This window comes from Mobula hypostoma, chromosome 22, assembly GCF_963921235.1.
Source record: "Mobula hypostoma chromosome 22, sMobHyp1.1, whole genome shotgun sequence".
Taxonomy (NCBI): domain Eukaryota; kingdom Metazoa; phylum Chordata; class Chondrichthyes; order Myliobatiformes; family Myliobatidae; genus Mobula; species Mobula hypostoma.
This window is the reverse complement of record NC_086118.1, coordinates 26,096,330-26,109,849: the sequence shown is the minus strand read 5'-3', so window position 1 is coordinate 26,109,849 and position 13,520 is coordinate 26,096,330. Positions and strand designations below refer to the sequence as shown.

General features: G+C 43.1%; 1 protein-coding gene across 2 annotated transcripts in view; it reads left to right on the top strand.

Annotated features, from left to right (window-relative positions):
• The window catches only part of pik3r5 (phosphoinositide-3-kinase, regulatory subunit 5), a 102,353-nt gene that overhangs the window by 45,792 nt on the left and 43,041 nt on the right, over positions 1 to 13,520 (top strand). For both annotated transcript variants that reach the window (XM_063074319.1, XM_063074320.1), the window contains 2 exons: positions 6,340 to 6,408; positions 7,370 to 7,508. In XM_063074319.1, coding sequence (XP_062930389.1) covers positions 6,340 to 6,408; positions 7,370 to 7,508 — 208 coding nt within the window. The remainder of the gene's footprint in view (positions 1 to 6,339; positions 6,409 to 7,369; positions 7,509 to 13,520) is intronic.

The following is a 13,520-nucleotide window of genomic DNA, read 5'->3' as shown; positions in this document are numbered from 1 at the left end:
ACCAATGTAAATTGGGTTTTGCGGTCCGCTACTCCTTCTGAAGTCAACAACCAATTCCTTCGTCTTGCTGATGTTGAGGGATAGGTTATTGTCTTTGCACCATGCCACCAGGTTCTTAATTTCCTCTCTGTACTCAAACTCATCATGACAGGGGTGGGGGGAACCCAGAGGATGGGCAAGAGGTATATTCAGAGGGACAGAGGGAGAAAAAGGAGAGTGAGAGAAAGAATGTGTGCATAAAAATGAGTAACAGATGGGGTACGAGGGGGAGGTGGGGCATTAGCAGAAGTTAGAGAAGTCGATGTTCATGCCATCAGGTTGGAGGCTACCCAGACGGAATATAAGGTGTTGTTCCTCCAACCTGAGTGTGGCTTCATCTTTACAGTAGAGGAGGCCATGGATAGACATATCAGAATGGGAATGGGACGTGGAATTAAAATTTGTGGCCACTGGGAGATCCTGCTTTCTCTGGCGGACAGAGCATAGGTGTTCAGCGAAACGATCTCCCAGTCTGTGTCAGGTCTCGCCAGTATATAGAAGGCCACATCAGGAGAACCGGACGCAGTATATTACCCCAGCCGACTCACGGGTGAAGTGTCGCCTCACCTGGAAGGACTGTCTGGGGCCTGAATGGTGGTGAGGGAGGAAGTGTAAGGGCACGTGTAGCACTTGTTCCGCTTACAAGGATAAGTGCCAGGAGGGAGATCGGTGGGGAGGGATGGGGGAGATGAATGGACAAGGGAGTCGCATAGGGAGCGATCCCTGCGGAAAGCGGGGGGTGGGGGGGAAGATGTGCTTAGTGGTGGGATCCTGTTGGAGGTGGCGGAAGTTACAGAGAATAATATGTTGGACCTGGAGGCTGGTGAGGTGGTAGGTGAGGACAAGGGGAACCCTATCCTTGTGGGGTGGCGGGAGGATGGAGAGAGGGCAGATGTGCGTGAAATGGGGGAGATGCGTTTGAGAGCAGAGTTGATGGTGGAGGAAGGGAAGCCCCTTTCTTTAAAAAAGGAGGACATCTCCCTCGTCCTGGAATGAAAAGCCTCATCCTGAGAGCAGATGCAGCGGAGATGGAGGAATTGCGAGAAGGGGATGGCATTTTTGCATAGACAGGGTGAGAAGAGGAATAGTCCAGACAGCTGTGAGAGTCAGTAGGCTTATAGTAGACATGAGATAGTTTGTTCTTGAATTTCAGAATATGCTGAACCATATCAGAAGAAAAATCAAAAGTTGGGACCAGGATTTTTCCAATTAAGGGCTGCTGATTTTCTTTTTTTTAGGATGTCAAAGAACTAGCTGAGTTCATTTCTGGTGACTATTCATAACTTTCATGGTCACTGTCACAAATATTCATTTTTTTGCTTTGTATTTAAATTCCCCAACTTCCTTGGTGAACTCTTGTCCATCTAAGTTTGTTCCTTAATCTTTCATAACCTAACATTGTATTGTTTTTGTCACCATAATCCAGACTAAATAGTTTCATATCACTGAGAACAAACAAACCTTAATAATTACAGAGTTATATGAACACAGAACATAGAACGGTACAGCTGAGAACAGTCCCTTTGGCCCGTGATGTTGTGACAACCCTTTAACCTACTCCAAGATCAATGTAACCTTCCCTCCCACATGGGCTTCCATTTTGCTTTCATCCATGTACCAATGTTTTGTAAGTAACTGAAATATTTAAAGATCAATTTTCCCAATTTGAAATTTTTTGCAAAGCTGCTGAAAGTTCGAATATATTGTGGGGCACGTATTCTGCACATATGCTACTGTGTCTTTATCTTCAAATGCAAACTGGTTGCAAATTTGCAGCTCAGTGATAAACAACACTTTGAATCAGGTATACCTTCCTGTAAGGTCTGTGTGAACATTCTTGGTAAATGGTTCACCGCAGAATGCTTATTTTCGATGGTTCATAGTTTTTAGATGATGTCATAACCACAATAAGTAAAGCAATACCTTACCCATGTGTTTGTTAAGTTTCATCTGGCCTCTTTCAGTGAACACGTTGTATAAATGAGTACTAGAACATCAGCATGAATTGTCATCCATTATGGACAATCTGGCACATCCTCTCCATGACCTACTGAATAAGCAGAGAAGCACCTTTTTGAACAGCCTCATTCAGCTCCACCGTCACGAGGATCGTTACAGAAAATCTTTCCTATAAAATGCAATAAGCATATAGAGCAGATCATCTCTGTGCAACAAGTAATGATAGAGATCTAGAAGATTATAAGGCTAGCAGGAAGGAGCTTAAGAAAGAAATTTGGAGAGCTAGAAGGGGCCATGAAAAGGCCTTGGCAGACAGGATTAAGGAAAACCCCAAGGCATTCTACAAGTATGTGAAGAGCAAGAGGATAAGACATGAGAGAATAGGACCAATCAAGTGTAACAGTGGAAAAGTGTATATGGAATTGAAGGACATAGCTGAGGTACTTAATGAGTACTTTGCTTCAGTGTTCACTACAGAAAAGGATCTTGGTGATTGTAGGAATGACTTACAGCGGACTGAAAAGCTTGAGTATGTAGATATTAAGAAAGAGGAAGTGCTGGAGCTTTTGGAAAGCATCAAGTTGGATAAGTCACTGGGACTGGATGAGATGTACTCCAGGCTATTGTGGAAGGTGTGGGAGGTGAGGGAGGAGATTGCTGAGCTTCTGACAATGATCTTTGAATCATCAGTGGGGACGGGAGAGGTTCCGGAGGATTGGAAGGTTGCCGATGTTGTTCCCTTATTCAAGAAAGGGAGTAGAGATAGCCTAGGAAATTATAGACCAGTGAGTCTTACTTCAGTGGTTGGTAAGTTGATGGAGAAGATCCTGACAGGCAGGATTTATGAACATTTGCAGAGGCATAATATGATTAGGAATAGTCAGCTAGTGGCTTTGTCAAAGGCAGGTCGTGCCTTACGAGCCTGATTGGATTTTTGGAGGATGTGACTAAACACATTGATGAAGGTAGAGCAGTAGACGTAGTGTATATGGATTTCAGCAAGGCATTTCCATGCAAGCCTTATTGAGAAAGTAAGGAGGCATGGGATACAAGGGGACATTGCTTTGTGGATACAGAACTGGCTTGCCCACAGAAGGCAAAGAGTGGTTGTAGATGGGTCATATTCTGCATGGAGGTCGTTCACTAGTAGTGTGCCTCAGGGATCTGCTCTGGGACCCCTGCTCTTCGTGATTTTTATAAATGACCTGGATGAAGAAATGGAGGGATGGGCTAGTACATTTGCTGATGACACAAAGGTTGGGGGTATTGTGAATAGTGTGGAGGGCTATCAGAGGTTACAGCGGAACATCGATAGGATGCAAAACTGGGCTGGGAAGTGAAAGATGGAGTTCAACCCAGATAAGTGTGGGGTGGTTCATTTTGGTAGGTCAAATATGGTGGCAGAATATAGTATTAATGGTAAGACTCATGGCAGTATGGAAGATCAGAGGGATCTTGGGGTTCGAGTCCATAGAACACTCAAAGCTGCTACACAGGTTGACTCTGTTTAAGAAAGCATACGGTGCATTGGCCTTCATCAGTCGTGGGATTGAGTTTAGGATCCGAGAGGTAATGTTGCAGCTATATAGGTCCCTGGACAGACCCCACTTGGAGTACTGTGCTCAGTTCTGGTCGCCTCACTACAGGAAGGATGTGGAAACCATAGAAAGGGTGTAGAGGAGATTTACAAGGATGTTGCCTGGATTGGGGAGCATGCCTTATGAGAATAGGTTGAGTGAACTCAGCCTTTTCTCCTTAGAGCGACAGAAGATGAGAGGTAACCTGTTAGAGGTGTATAAGATGATGAGGGGTATTGATCGTGTGGATAATCAGAGGCTTTTTCCCAGGGCTGGAATGGCTAGCACGAGAGGGCACAGCTTTAAGGTGCTTGGAAGCAGGTACAGAGAAGATATCAGGGGTAAGTTTTTTATGCAGAGTGGTGAGTGCGTGGAATGGGCTGCTGGCAACGGTGGTGGAGGCAGATACAATAGGGTCTTTTAAGAGATTCCTGGACAGGTACATGAAGCTTAGAAAAATAGAGGGCTATGGGTAACCCGAGATAATTTCTAAAGTAAGGACATGTTCAGCACAGCTTTGTGGGCTGAAGGACCTGTATTGCGCTGTAGGTTTTCTATGTTCTATGTTCTAAGTGAACACACATCATAGTACCAGTGACTCTGTTTTATTATTTCGTACATTATTGCACTTTGGTATGCATTTTATGTTACACTATTATTGTTCAATATTTATTATTAGTTAAGCACACTGCTAAGTGTGTTTTTAAGTGTTGCTGTAACAAAAGAATTTTCCACTTGAGATCTATAAAGTATTATTATTAGAATATGAATTATCCTGCAACAATATTGAAACTGATAACTGGTAAATATTGAGAAACACCATTCAAAGTACTTGTTTAAACAAAGTTAAAACACAAAGTATTGCCAATATTGCAATAGAATGGATTAAAGTTTGGTTAAAGCACAGAAAACAAGTTGAAGTTAAAGGGTCATTTTCAGCTCGGGAGTTTATGACTAATGAGATACCGCTGTAGATGGTACTGCATCACAAGCTGTTCATAATCTTGGGTGATGGGATGAAGGCTTCTCAGATTTGTTGATGCAGGAAAATGACATGGAAATATGGGCCATGAATAAATTGAAGACATCTTTTATGGGGATATAAGTGGGTCTATAAGTCAGCAAGGATATGGCAGATGGAAAATTGTGAGCCATCCACTTTGATAGGTAAACAGGAAGGTAGTGTATTTTCTATATGATAAGAGATCAAAAGTTGTTAGGAACCAGTGTCCTTATTGGAAATTAACATGCAGGTTCAAAAAGTAGTAATCTAACTGTAAAATGACATAAGCAATACCATAGGAGTAAATGATGAAAAAGTGTTCAAAATCACTAATGCATTCATGGTTTAAGGAATTATAAGAATCTTATGCTGCAAACCTGGATTAGTATAACTCTATTTATATCCATTATTGAGTCTTAAAAGCAGGTGAAACACAACCCTTGCTGTGTTTTGCTATTATTGCACATTTCCTGGAGAAACCACTAACATTGCAACATTGGATCAGGAACTCTGTGGCGTGTTTCACCAAAACTTCCTTGATGCCATTTCCCTGTTGGGTCTTGTGCACGCAATGATGTCATTAATGTGTGAGTACGTTTTGTGCTCTTACCTGCAAAAAAACGGATTAAGTGGGCCATTGTTATTAGCGATGGTACAATGAGTTGATACGTTGTGATAAAAGTAGTGAAATGATTTTTGTCGTAGTCTGGGGTCTGATTGTAACCTCGTACTCAGCCCATTCTGATTGCTGCTGATCGCGACTCCTGCCTCCTTCCTGATTGTGGACCTAATGCTCCCTGACTAATCTACCTCCCCATATAGACGTTCCATGGCTCTGGGGGCCTGCAGGTTTCCCCCTTCCCATCGCCCAGTCAATTTTTCATTGTCCTTCTTATTTAGTCCTTCCTCCTTCACATTTCCCCCATCCTAGCATGCTATTTCCTGCCCGTGTCACTCCACCCAAAGTTAAGCTACTATGTAGAGATCCTTTAACAGGACTGGGTCATTGCACAGATAATCTGCTTTTGCAAATTTTTTTTTTCTCTCTCTCAGTGACTTCAGATTTGGCATGAGCAGTACATAAGCAATCATTTAACGGACTAAAACATGTACATTTCAGTGCATCGATTTTTCAGTATGAACTTTGACGTTTTATATTTAAGCATTAAAATCATGTTTTAGATTGAGTTTACAGCATCAGATCAGGCCATTAATTTCAAATGAATTATTATATTCCATGTGCCTCACAGGGATGTTTCCTTATCACTGTGCACCTCTTCCAGGTAGGAAACATGTGGCGAATCTGTTCTCAGACATTCTCTCATGGGTCCGATTGATATAGGTAACTTGAATAAGGACCTGCACGTTTACTTATATTATTTTTACCTGCGGTAGATTGGCATGTAGCTAGGTTGACTGCTAACTGCAACTAATTTCTCCCCTGCCTGCAATTGTAATAAATTTCTGAATACATCTTCACAACAAACCAAGGAAGTCCCCTCCCATTATGTGGTTTGCACACATTAACCTGCATCCTGCCCGTTCAAGAAATGGAAAACACAATCACACAATACCCTTTCTAGGCTTTCATATTTTTTTTAAAAAAATGATAAACTGCTTTTGAGCAACTGAGACACAAATAAGTGTCAATTTACTCACAAGTATTATGTACCCATTTGTTTGTATAACATGGCTTTGGTAAATGGTAAATCACTTCAGATGATAATAAAATGTCTTACATGTATGAATAATGTTTTGCAGGTGCAAGAGATGTGTCAATATGAATTACTGGTGCCACTGGCTTTAATGTTTTATTCTTCCGCATTGCGAGTGAGTACTGAAGATATGCCTCATAGCGGATGACTTGTGTTGTGTGATGGTACTTCATAAGATTTAGGAAGTTAGAGTGATTCATAAAATAATCAATTTTTCATCGTGACCGTTTTTGTTTAGTTTTTTTCTTAAGATGGCTTCTTCTCTAAGAAATATTCACACACCTATTTTCTATTACCAGTGCAGTGAACTCCCTTTCACTTCTCCTTTCTGGCTGTCCTTTCAGTAAATTCCTTCGCTAATTTCTCAGCCTCTCATTATAGAGAAGGGACAACAGAGAAACAGGCCATTCAGCCCACTGTGTGCATGTTGACTAACGAACACCCTAATCTTACCGTAACCAATTCCTCTTTTCCTCATATTCTCCTCTGATTCTACCAATTTACAATGGCCAACAACCAACCAACCTGTATATTATTGAGTGTGGGAAGGGCTGAAGCACTTAGGAGGGAGGGACAATGGAGGCAGGGAATGTAGGGGGAACCCACATGGTCACAAGGAGAATGTGCCCATTCCAAACTGATAGTTACAGAGGCAGTAGCTCTACAGAGGGTGCCATTGTACCACCAGGATTTGTAGATCAGAACATTCTCCATCAGATCCTCCAAAACATCCTTCCTTTCATCCAACTTAATGCCCCCTATCATTCTTTAGACTCTGTTTTGGTCACTGTGAAGTCCCCTCAATATAATTTGCTACATTAAAATAATATACTACATTTAAGAAGACTATCAAGAAGAGCAACCTAAGAATTCTGTTGCAATTTCATGTTTAAATCGTAGAAAGTTACAAGTAAGTCAATTAATTTCAAATATTTTACAAGTTATTATGAAAATAGGATGTTTTCCAATTAAATGCACTTTCTTGAAAATATTGCTGTTTCAAAATGATTTTCAGTTTTTGTATTATATATTTAGCCTTTTCACATTTGCTTCATTTTCTGTCTGGTGGCTTGCAGACGCCATATTTTCCTCCAGAATCTAACCTGCTACAAAATGCATACAGCATCTACCACAGTCTCATGACTTGGCCTCTACCTTATTGTCACATCTGTAAGGAGCTTCTGTCATTTATTAATGATGAAATGAAGGCACCAGGTAAGACTAGCTATGGACAATGTAACTATTTTATCGGGCAGCTAATCATGTATTATTTGCTTAAGTTGTTTATGATTTTTCTTATCAAACTTCCATATCACAATGCTTGTAATATTGTGGTGAGCAACACCAAACGTAATAGATTAAAGGCTTATAGTTCAGGTTTTCAGCCCATTGAATATGTACCAGTCATCAAGTTTCCACTAGCATTAATCCTATATCAATTCCATTTTAGTCTCCCAAATACCCACATTTTTCCAATCACCAACACAGAAGGGGCAATTTGCATTAATAGTAAACCTATGTCTTTAGGATGAAGGAGGGAACTGAGACATCCAGGGGAATCCCATGTTGTCACAGCCAGAATATGCAAACTCCTCAGGGTCAGTATCAGAAGTTTGCATTGAACCTGGGTCCCTGGAGCTGTGAGACAGCAGCTTGACTGATTATGCCACTGAGCCACCTGTTGGAAAAGATACACTGAGACAAGCAAGACCTGCAGATGATATGGATCACCGACCAGAAGCAGACCCTGATCATATTCTGTGATTTGGTGAAACATTAAGTGGAGGTGCCTGAGGAGTTTCTGAATTCTGGTTGGGCTTTAAGTATTCATATTTCCTTATGACACAGAAAGCCACTTGGCCCATCGTATTTATACAATCCCATCAGTACTAACCGATACAGAACTGTACAAAAGTCTAAGGCACATGTATATAGCTAGGGTGCCTAAGACTTTTGCACAGTACTGTATTTGCCAGCATGGAGCGGAGAGCGAGATTGTAAATCTGGCAGGAACAAAGGATGGTGGGAATGTTGAGGGTGGGGCACTGCGGGAGAGGAGTGGGACAGGCGGCAGAGGAGGAGTTCCAGGGGCAAGGGGGTGGCGTGGGTGCAGACCAGGCAAGGTCATTTGATTCCAAACAATCGGTTTATTGATCATTACAGGATACTGTATCTCTGGTGCTTCCGGTTTCCTCCCCTCTTCCTTCCCCTTTTCCCAAATGTGATTCCCCTCTCCCTGCCCCCGTCCCACTCTCAGTCCCCCATAGAGACCCATATCAGAATCAGGGTTATCTTCACCCAAATTTGTCATGAAATTTGTTTTTGTTTTGTTGCAGCATTACAGTACAATACATGAAATTACTATAGTACTGTGCAAAAGTTTCCCCACTGATTCTCCTAAAACCAACACACGACTAGGAATGTGGGAGGAAACTGGTGCACCTGCTGGAAACCCACATGGCCAAAGCGAGAACTTGCAAATTCCACACAGACAGCATTCGTGGTCAGGATGGAATCTAGGTCACTGGATCTCTGTTAGCAATCCCACTGTTCCCTCATCCGGAACATTCAATGTAATCTCCTTACTTCCTAAACCTCGTAGACAATTATGTCTCGCACAGCAAGCTCATAGTCATAGTCATAGTCATACTTTATTGATCCGGGGGGAAATTGGTTTTCGTTACAGTTGCACCATAAATAATTTAAATAGTAATAAAACCATAAATAGTTAAATAATAATATGTAAATTATGCCAGGAAATAAGTCCAGGACCAGCCTATTGGCTCAGGGTGTCTGACCCTCCAAGGGAGGAGTTGTAAAGTTTGATGGCCACAGGCAGGAATGAATTCCTATGACACTCAGTGTTGCATCTCGGTGGAATGAGTCTCTGGCTGAATGTACTCTGTGTCCAACCAGTCCATTACGTAGTGGATGGGAGACCTTGTCCAAGATGGCATGCAACTTGGACAGCATCCTCTTTTCAGACACCACTGTCAGAGAGTCCAGTTCCATCCCCACAACATCACTGGCCTTATGAATGAGTTTGTTGATTCTGTTGGTGTCTGCTACCCTCAGCCTGCTGCCCCAGCACACAACAGCAAACATGATTGCACTGGCCACCACAGACTCATAGAACAGCCTCAGCATTGTCCGGCAGATGTTAAAGGACCTCAGTCTCCTCAGGAAATAGAGACGGCTCTGACCCTTCTTGTAGACAGCCTCAGTGTTCTTTGACCAGTCCAGTTTATTATCAATTGGTATCCCCAGGTATTTGTAATCCCCCACCATGTCCACACTGACCCCCTGGATGGAAACAGGGGTCACCAGTACCTTAGCTCTCCTCAGGTCTACCACCAGCTCCTTAGCCTTTTTCACATTAAGCTGCAGATAATTCTGCTCACACCATGTGACAAAGTTTCCTACCGTAGCCCTGTACTCAGCCTCATCTCCCTTGCTGATGCATCCAACTGTGGCAGAGTCATCCGAAAACTTCTGAAGATGACAAGACTCTGAGCAGTAGTTGAAATCCGAAGTGTAAATGGTGAAGAGAAAGGGAGACAAGACAGTCCCCTGTGGAGCCCCAGTGCTTCTGATCACTCTGTCGGACACACAGTGTTGCAAGCACACGTACTGTGGTCTGCCAGTCAGGTAATCAAGAATCCATGACACCAGGAAAGCATCCACCTGCATCGCTGTCAGCTTCTCCCCCAGCAGAGCAGGGCGGATGGTGTTGAACGCACTGGAGAAGTCAAAAAACATGACCCTCACAGTGCTCGCTGGCTTGTCCAGGTGGGCGTAGACATGGTTCAGCAGATAGACGATGGCATCCTCAACTCCTAGTCAGGGCTGGTGGGTGAACTGGAGGGGATATAAGTGTGGCCTGACCATGGGCCAGAGCAGCTCCAGAACAAGTCTCTCCAGGGTCTTCATGATGTGGGAGGTCAATGCCACCGGTCTGTAGTCATTGAGGCCGCTGGGGCGCGGCGTCTTTGGCACAGGGACAAGGCAGGACGTCTTCCACAGCACAGGAACCCTCCGGAGCCTCAGGCTCAGGTTGAAGACATGGCGAAGTACTCCACATAGCTGAGGGGCACAGGCTTTGAGCACCCTGGTACTGACACCATCCAGTCCTGCTGCCTTGCTTGGGTTGAGACGTTTCAGCTGTCTTCTCACCTACTCAGCTGTGAAGCCCACTGTGGTGGTTTCGTGTGGAGAAGGGGTATAGTCATGAGAGCAGGGTGGGGGACTGTGAGGAGGGGTAGGAGGGGAGAGTGGAATATGTGTTGGTTGGGGGCTGACAACAGGTGACTCATGTGGGGGATGGGCAGGGACCACAATGTCAAATCTGTTAAAGAACAGGTTAAGTTCGTTGGCCCTGTCCACACTGCCTTCAGCTCCTCTGTTACTAGTTTGCTGGAACCCAGTGATGGTCCTCATCCCACTCCAGACCTCTCTCATGTTGTTCTGCTGGAGTTTCCACTCAAGCTTCCTCCTGTACCTGTCTTTAGCCTCCCTGATCCTGGCTTTCAGGTCCTTCTGTATTGCCCTCAGCTCCTCCCTATTTCCATCTCTAAACGCCCTCATTTTAGCGTTCAGGATGTCCTTAATGTCCTTTGTTACCCATGGCTTGTTATTTGAATAACAAAGGACAGTCCTTGTCGGAACATTGCAGACCCAGCTCTACTGGTGCCCTGGTCGTCTTTTGTCCTTGGGCCTTGGGCAGAGTAGAATTTTGTAACAAAGCAATATTCATTGGCTTTCCAATCCTTGCACATCTAATGCATTTTTGTGGACACTGAAGAATTTTCTCTGAGGAAAGAAATCTAGGAGGAGATTCAGTGGAGGTTTCAATATTTATGAAAGGTTTCGACAGAGCGGAGACAGAAATTGTGTTATCAGGAGTGGGAAAACTGTAACTCGAGGCCACCATTATAAAATAATCACAAAAAAGTTATGAAGAAAATCTAGAAGCAGCTTACTTACACAAAAGTTGGTATGAATGTGACTCCTTATCGCACAGAGGCAAATAGTTTGGATGCATTGGAAGAGAGGCCTGAGAGATGTAAGTGGGAAACACTGGGTTACACTGACAGACTTCACTGGAAAAGGAGAGATAATGTTTGGATAAAGCATAAACATCAGCCATGTAGAGCAGCATTTTCTAGCGTTTGGCTTCTAAACTCCTGTTGTTTCCTGAAATGCAGCAGTTCTGAAACTATTCATTAACAAAGAAATCTGAGGAACTGATTTCTCATTCTTTGTTGCATTCCTCATATACATGGGAAATGTGTTTATCCACACCAACTTTCCTCAGATAGTCACACCAAGAAAAATCATATTTATTTTCATCGAAAGTAGCATGAACTAACTCAAATATCTATACAATACCAGTTTGGAGATTCATGGCTTACAACATGAATTTTAAAGATGTTCTGAGAAAAATAGAACATCCTGTATAAATATAGGAAGTGCTTGTGGTTGATCTGCCTTAACTAAACAATGTTATATCAGTCACAGCTTTCAAAAGGCCTTATGCAGTATGTGCTTTGCATTTTCACAGATCCAAACAAACCTTATTTAGCTCCCAACAAACTGAATTATTGAACAAGAATCATTGAACCCCAGAACTGGATGAAAGAGGAAGTGCTTCAGTGCAGTTTGCTTCTGAAACAGTACTCCAATTAATCCCTCCCCTTTGCCTTTTCCCGTGTCCCGAAAGATTTTTGTTTTCATGCAGCTCACTCTTAAATGCCATTATTAAATCTATTTTCAGCACCTCTTGAAGCAGGCATCTCAGATCATTTAACTTTCTTTCTAAATGTGGGTGACACGGTAGCCCAGTGCACCAGTGACCCGGGTTCAGTTCCCGTCTTTGTCTGTAAGGAGTTTGTATGCTCTGCCTGTGACCGCATGGGTTTCCTCCAGGTGCTCCGGTTTCCTCCCACATACCAAAGATGTATGGGTTAGTAGGTGATTTGGTGACATTGAGTGCAATTGGGGAGTGCAGGCTCACTGGGCCGGAAGGGCCGGATACTGCGCTGTATCTCTAAATAAAAAAATAAAATAAATATACAGAGCGTCAGGTCACCTCCGGTTCCTTTGGAGCTTCCAATCTGGATGCATATCAGCTTGTTCTGGCACCTCCTCTGCCCAACCCTGCAAGAGAAAGCAGCGGGTCGTGATCATGCAAAACCAGCCTCCCCTCCACTGCCTCGGTCTCCATTTGCTTCCAGAAAGCAACCAACATAACCAAACACTGCTCCCGCCCCTGTCATTCTCTCTTCACCCCTCTCTCGTTAGGCGAAAGATACAAAAGTCTGAAAGCACATGTCACCAGACTCAAAGACAGCTCCCATCCCACTGGTTTCAGATGCTTGAATTGTCTTCTCGTACACTAAAGCTGAATTTGCTATTTCTCACTCTACCTCATTGCAGTCAGTTTATTTGCTTTCCTGCATTGCACTCTCACTGTACACTAAGCACAATATTATGCATTCTATTTTCTTTTGTGACCTTGATGTATTTATATGAGTTTTTCAATATTTCAGTAAACATCCTTATCTTTATTTGCAAAGCTGAAGAATGGGTTTGGTGTCTCGCAGTAGCCTGTTTGATGCTGCCTGCCACCTTCAAACATGATACACACACCAGGTTTCTGTAATCCTGCTCCATTTATAGAGTGAACTATCTATTTCCCATTTCCTGTCCCCATTCTTCCATCCACTTCACCCTTCCCTCAGCTAAGTTTAGCTTGGCCAGCACTTGGTCCTTCCTCTGTTTGTCGCTATCCTCCTGAAGTCAAGTGTTATTCTCATCAGCAGTATTTACAGGCTTTGTGACATCTGCTAGCTTTGAAAACATGTTCTGTAACCACAGGTGCAGATTATAAATCATTTACAACTCAAGTAAACACTGATCGCTGGGGTCACCTTTCCAGTCCAGTCTGAAAGTCACATCAAGGTTTGTGGCCAGAGTCCTCTGAAGAGATGGGAAAACATTCCACTTAGACTGGATGTCCAATCGACCTTGAATATTGTCATCCTTTTCAGTGGCTCCTTCTTATTTTTCATATCCAAACCAACTTGTTTATACTTCTTTTCTTGCTGCAACAATAGAAAACAAGTACAATTTTTTAAAACCTCAGTCGCACCCTTTGTTTCAATAAGGTTTCTTCTCTGGTCAGTAATCACCCCCACCCCACTCCACATCATGTGATTGTTGCTTTAT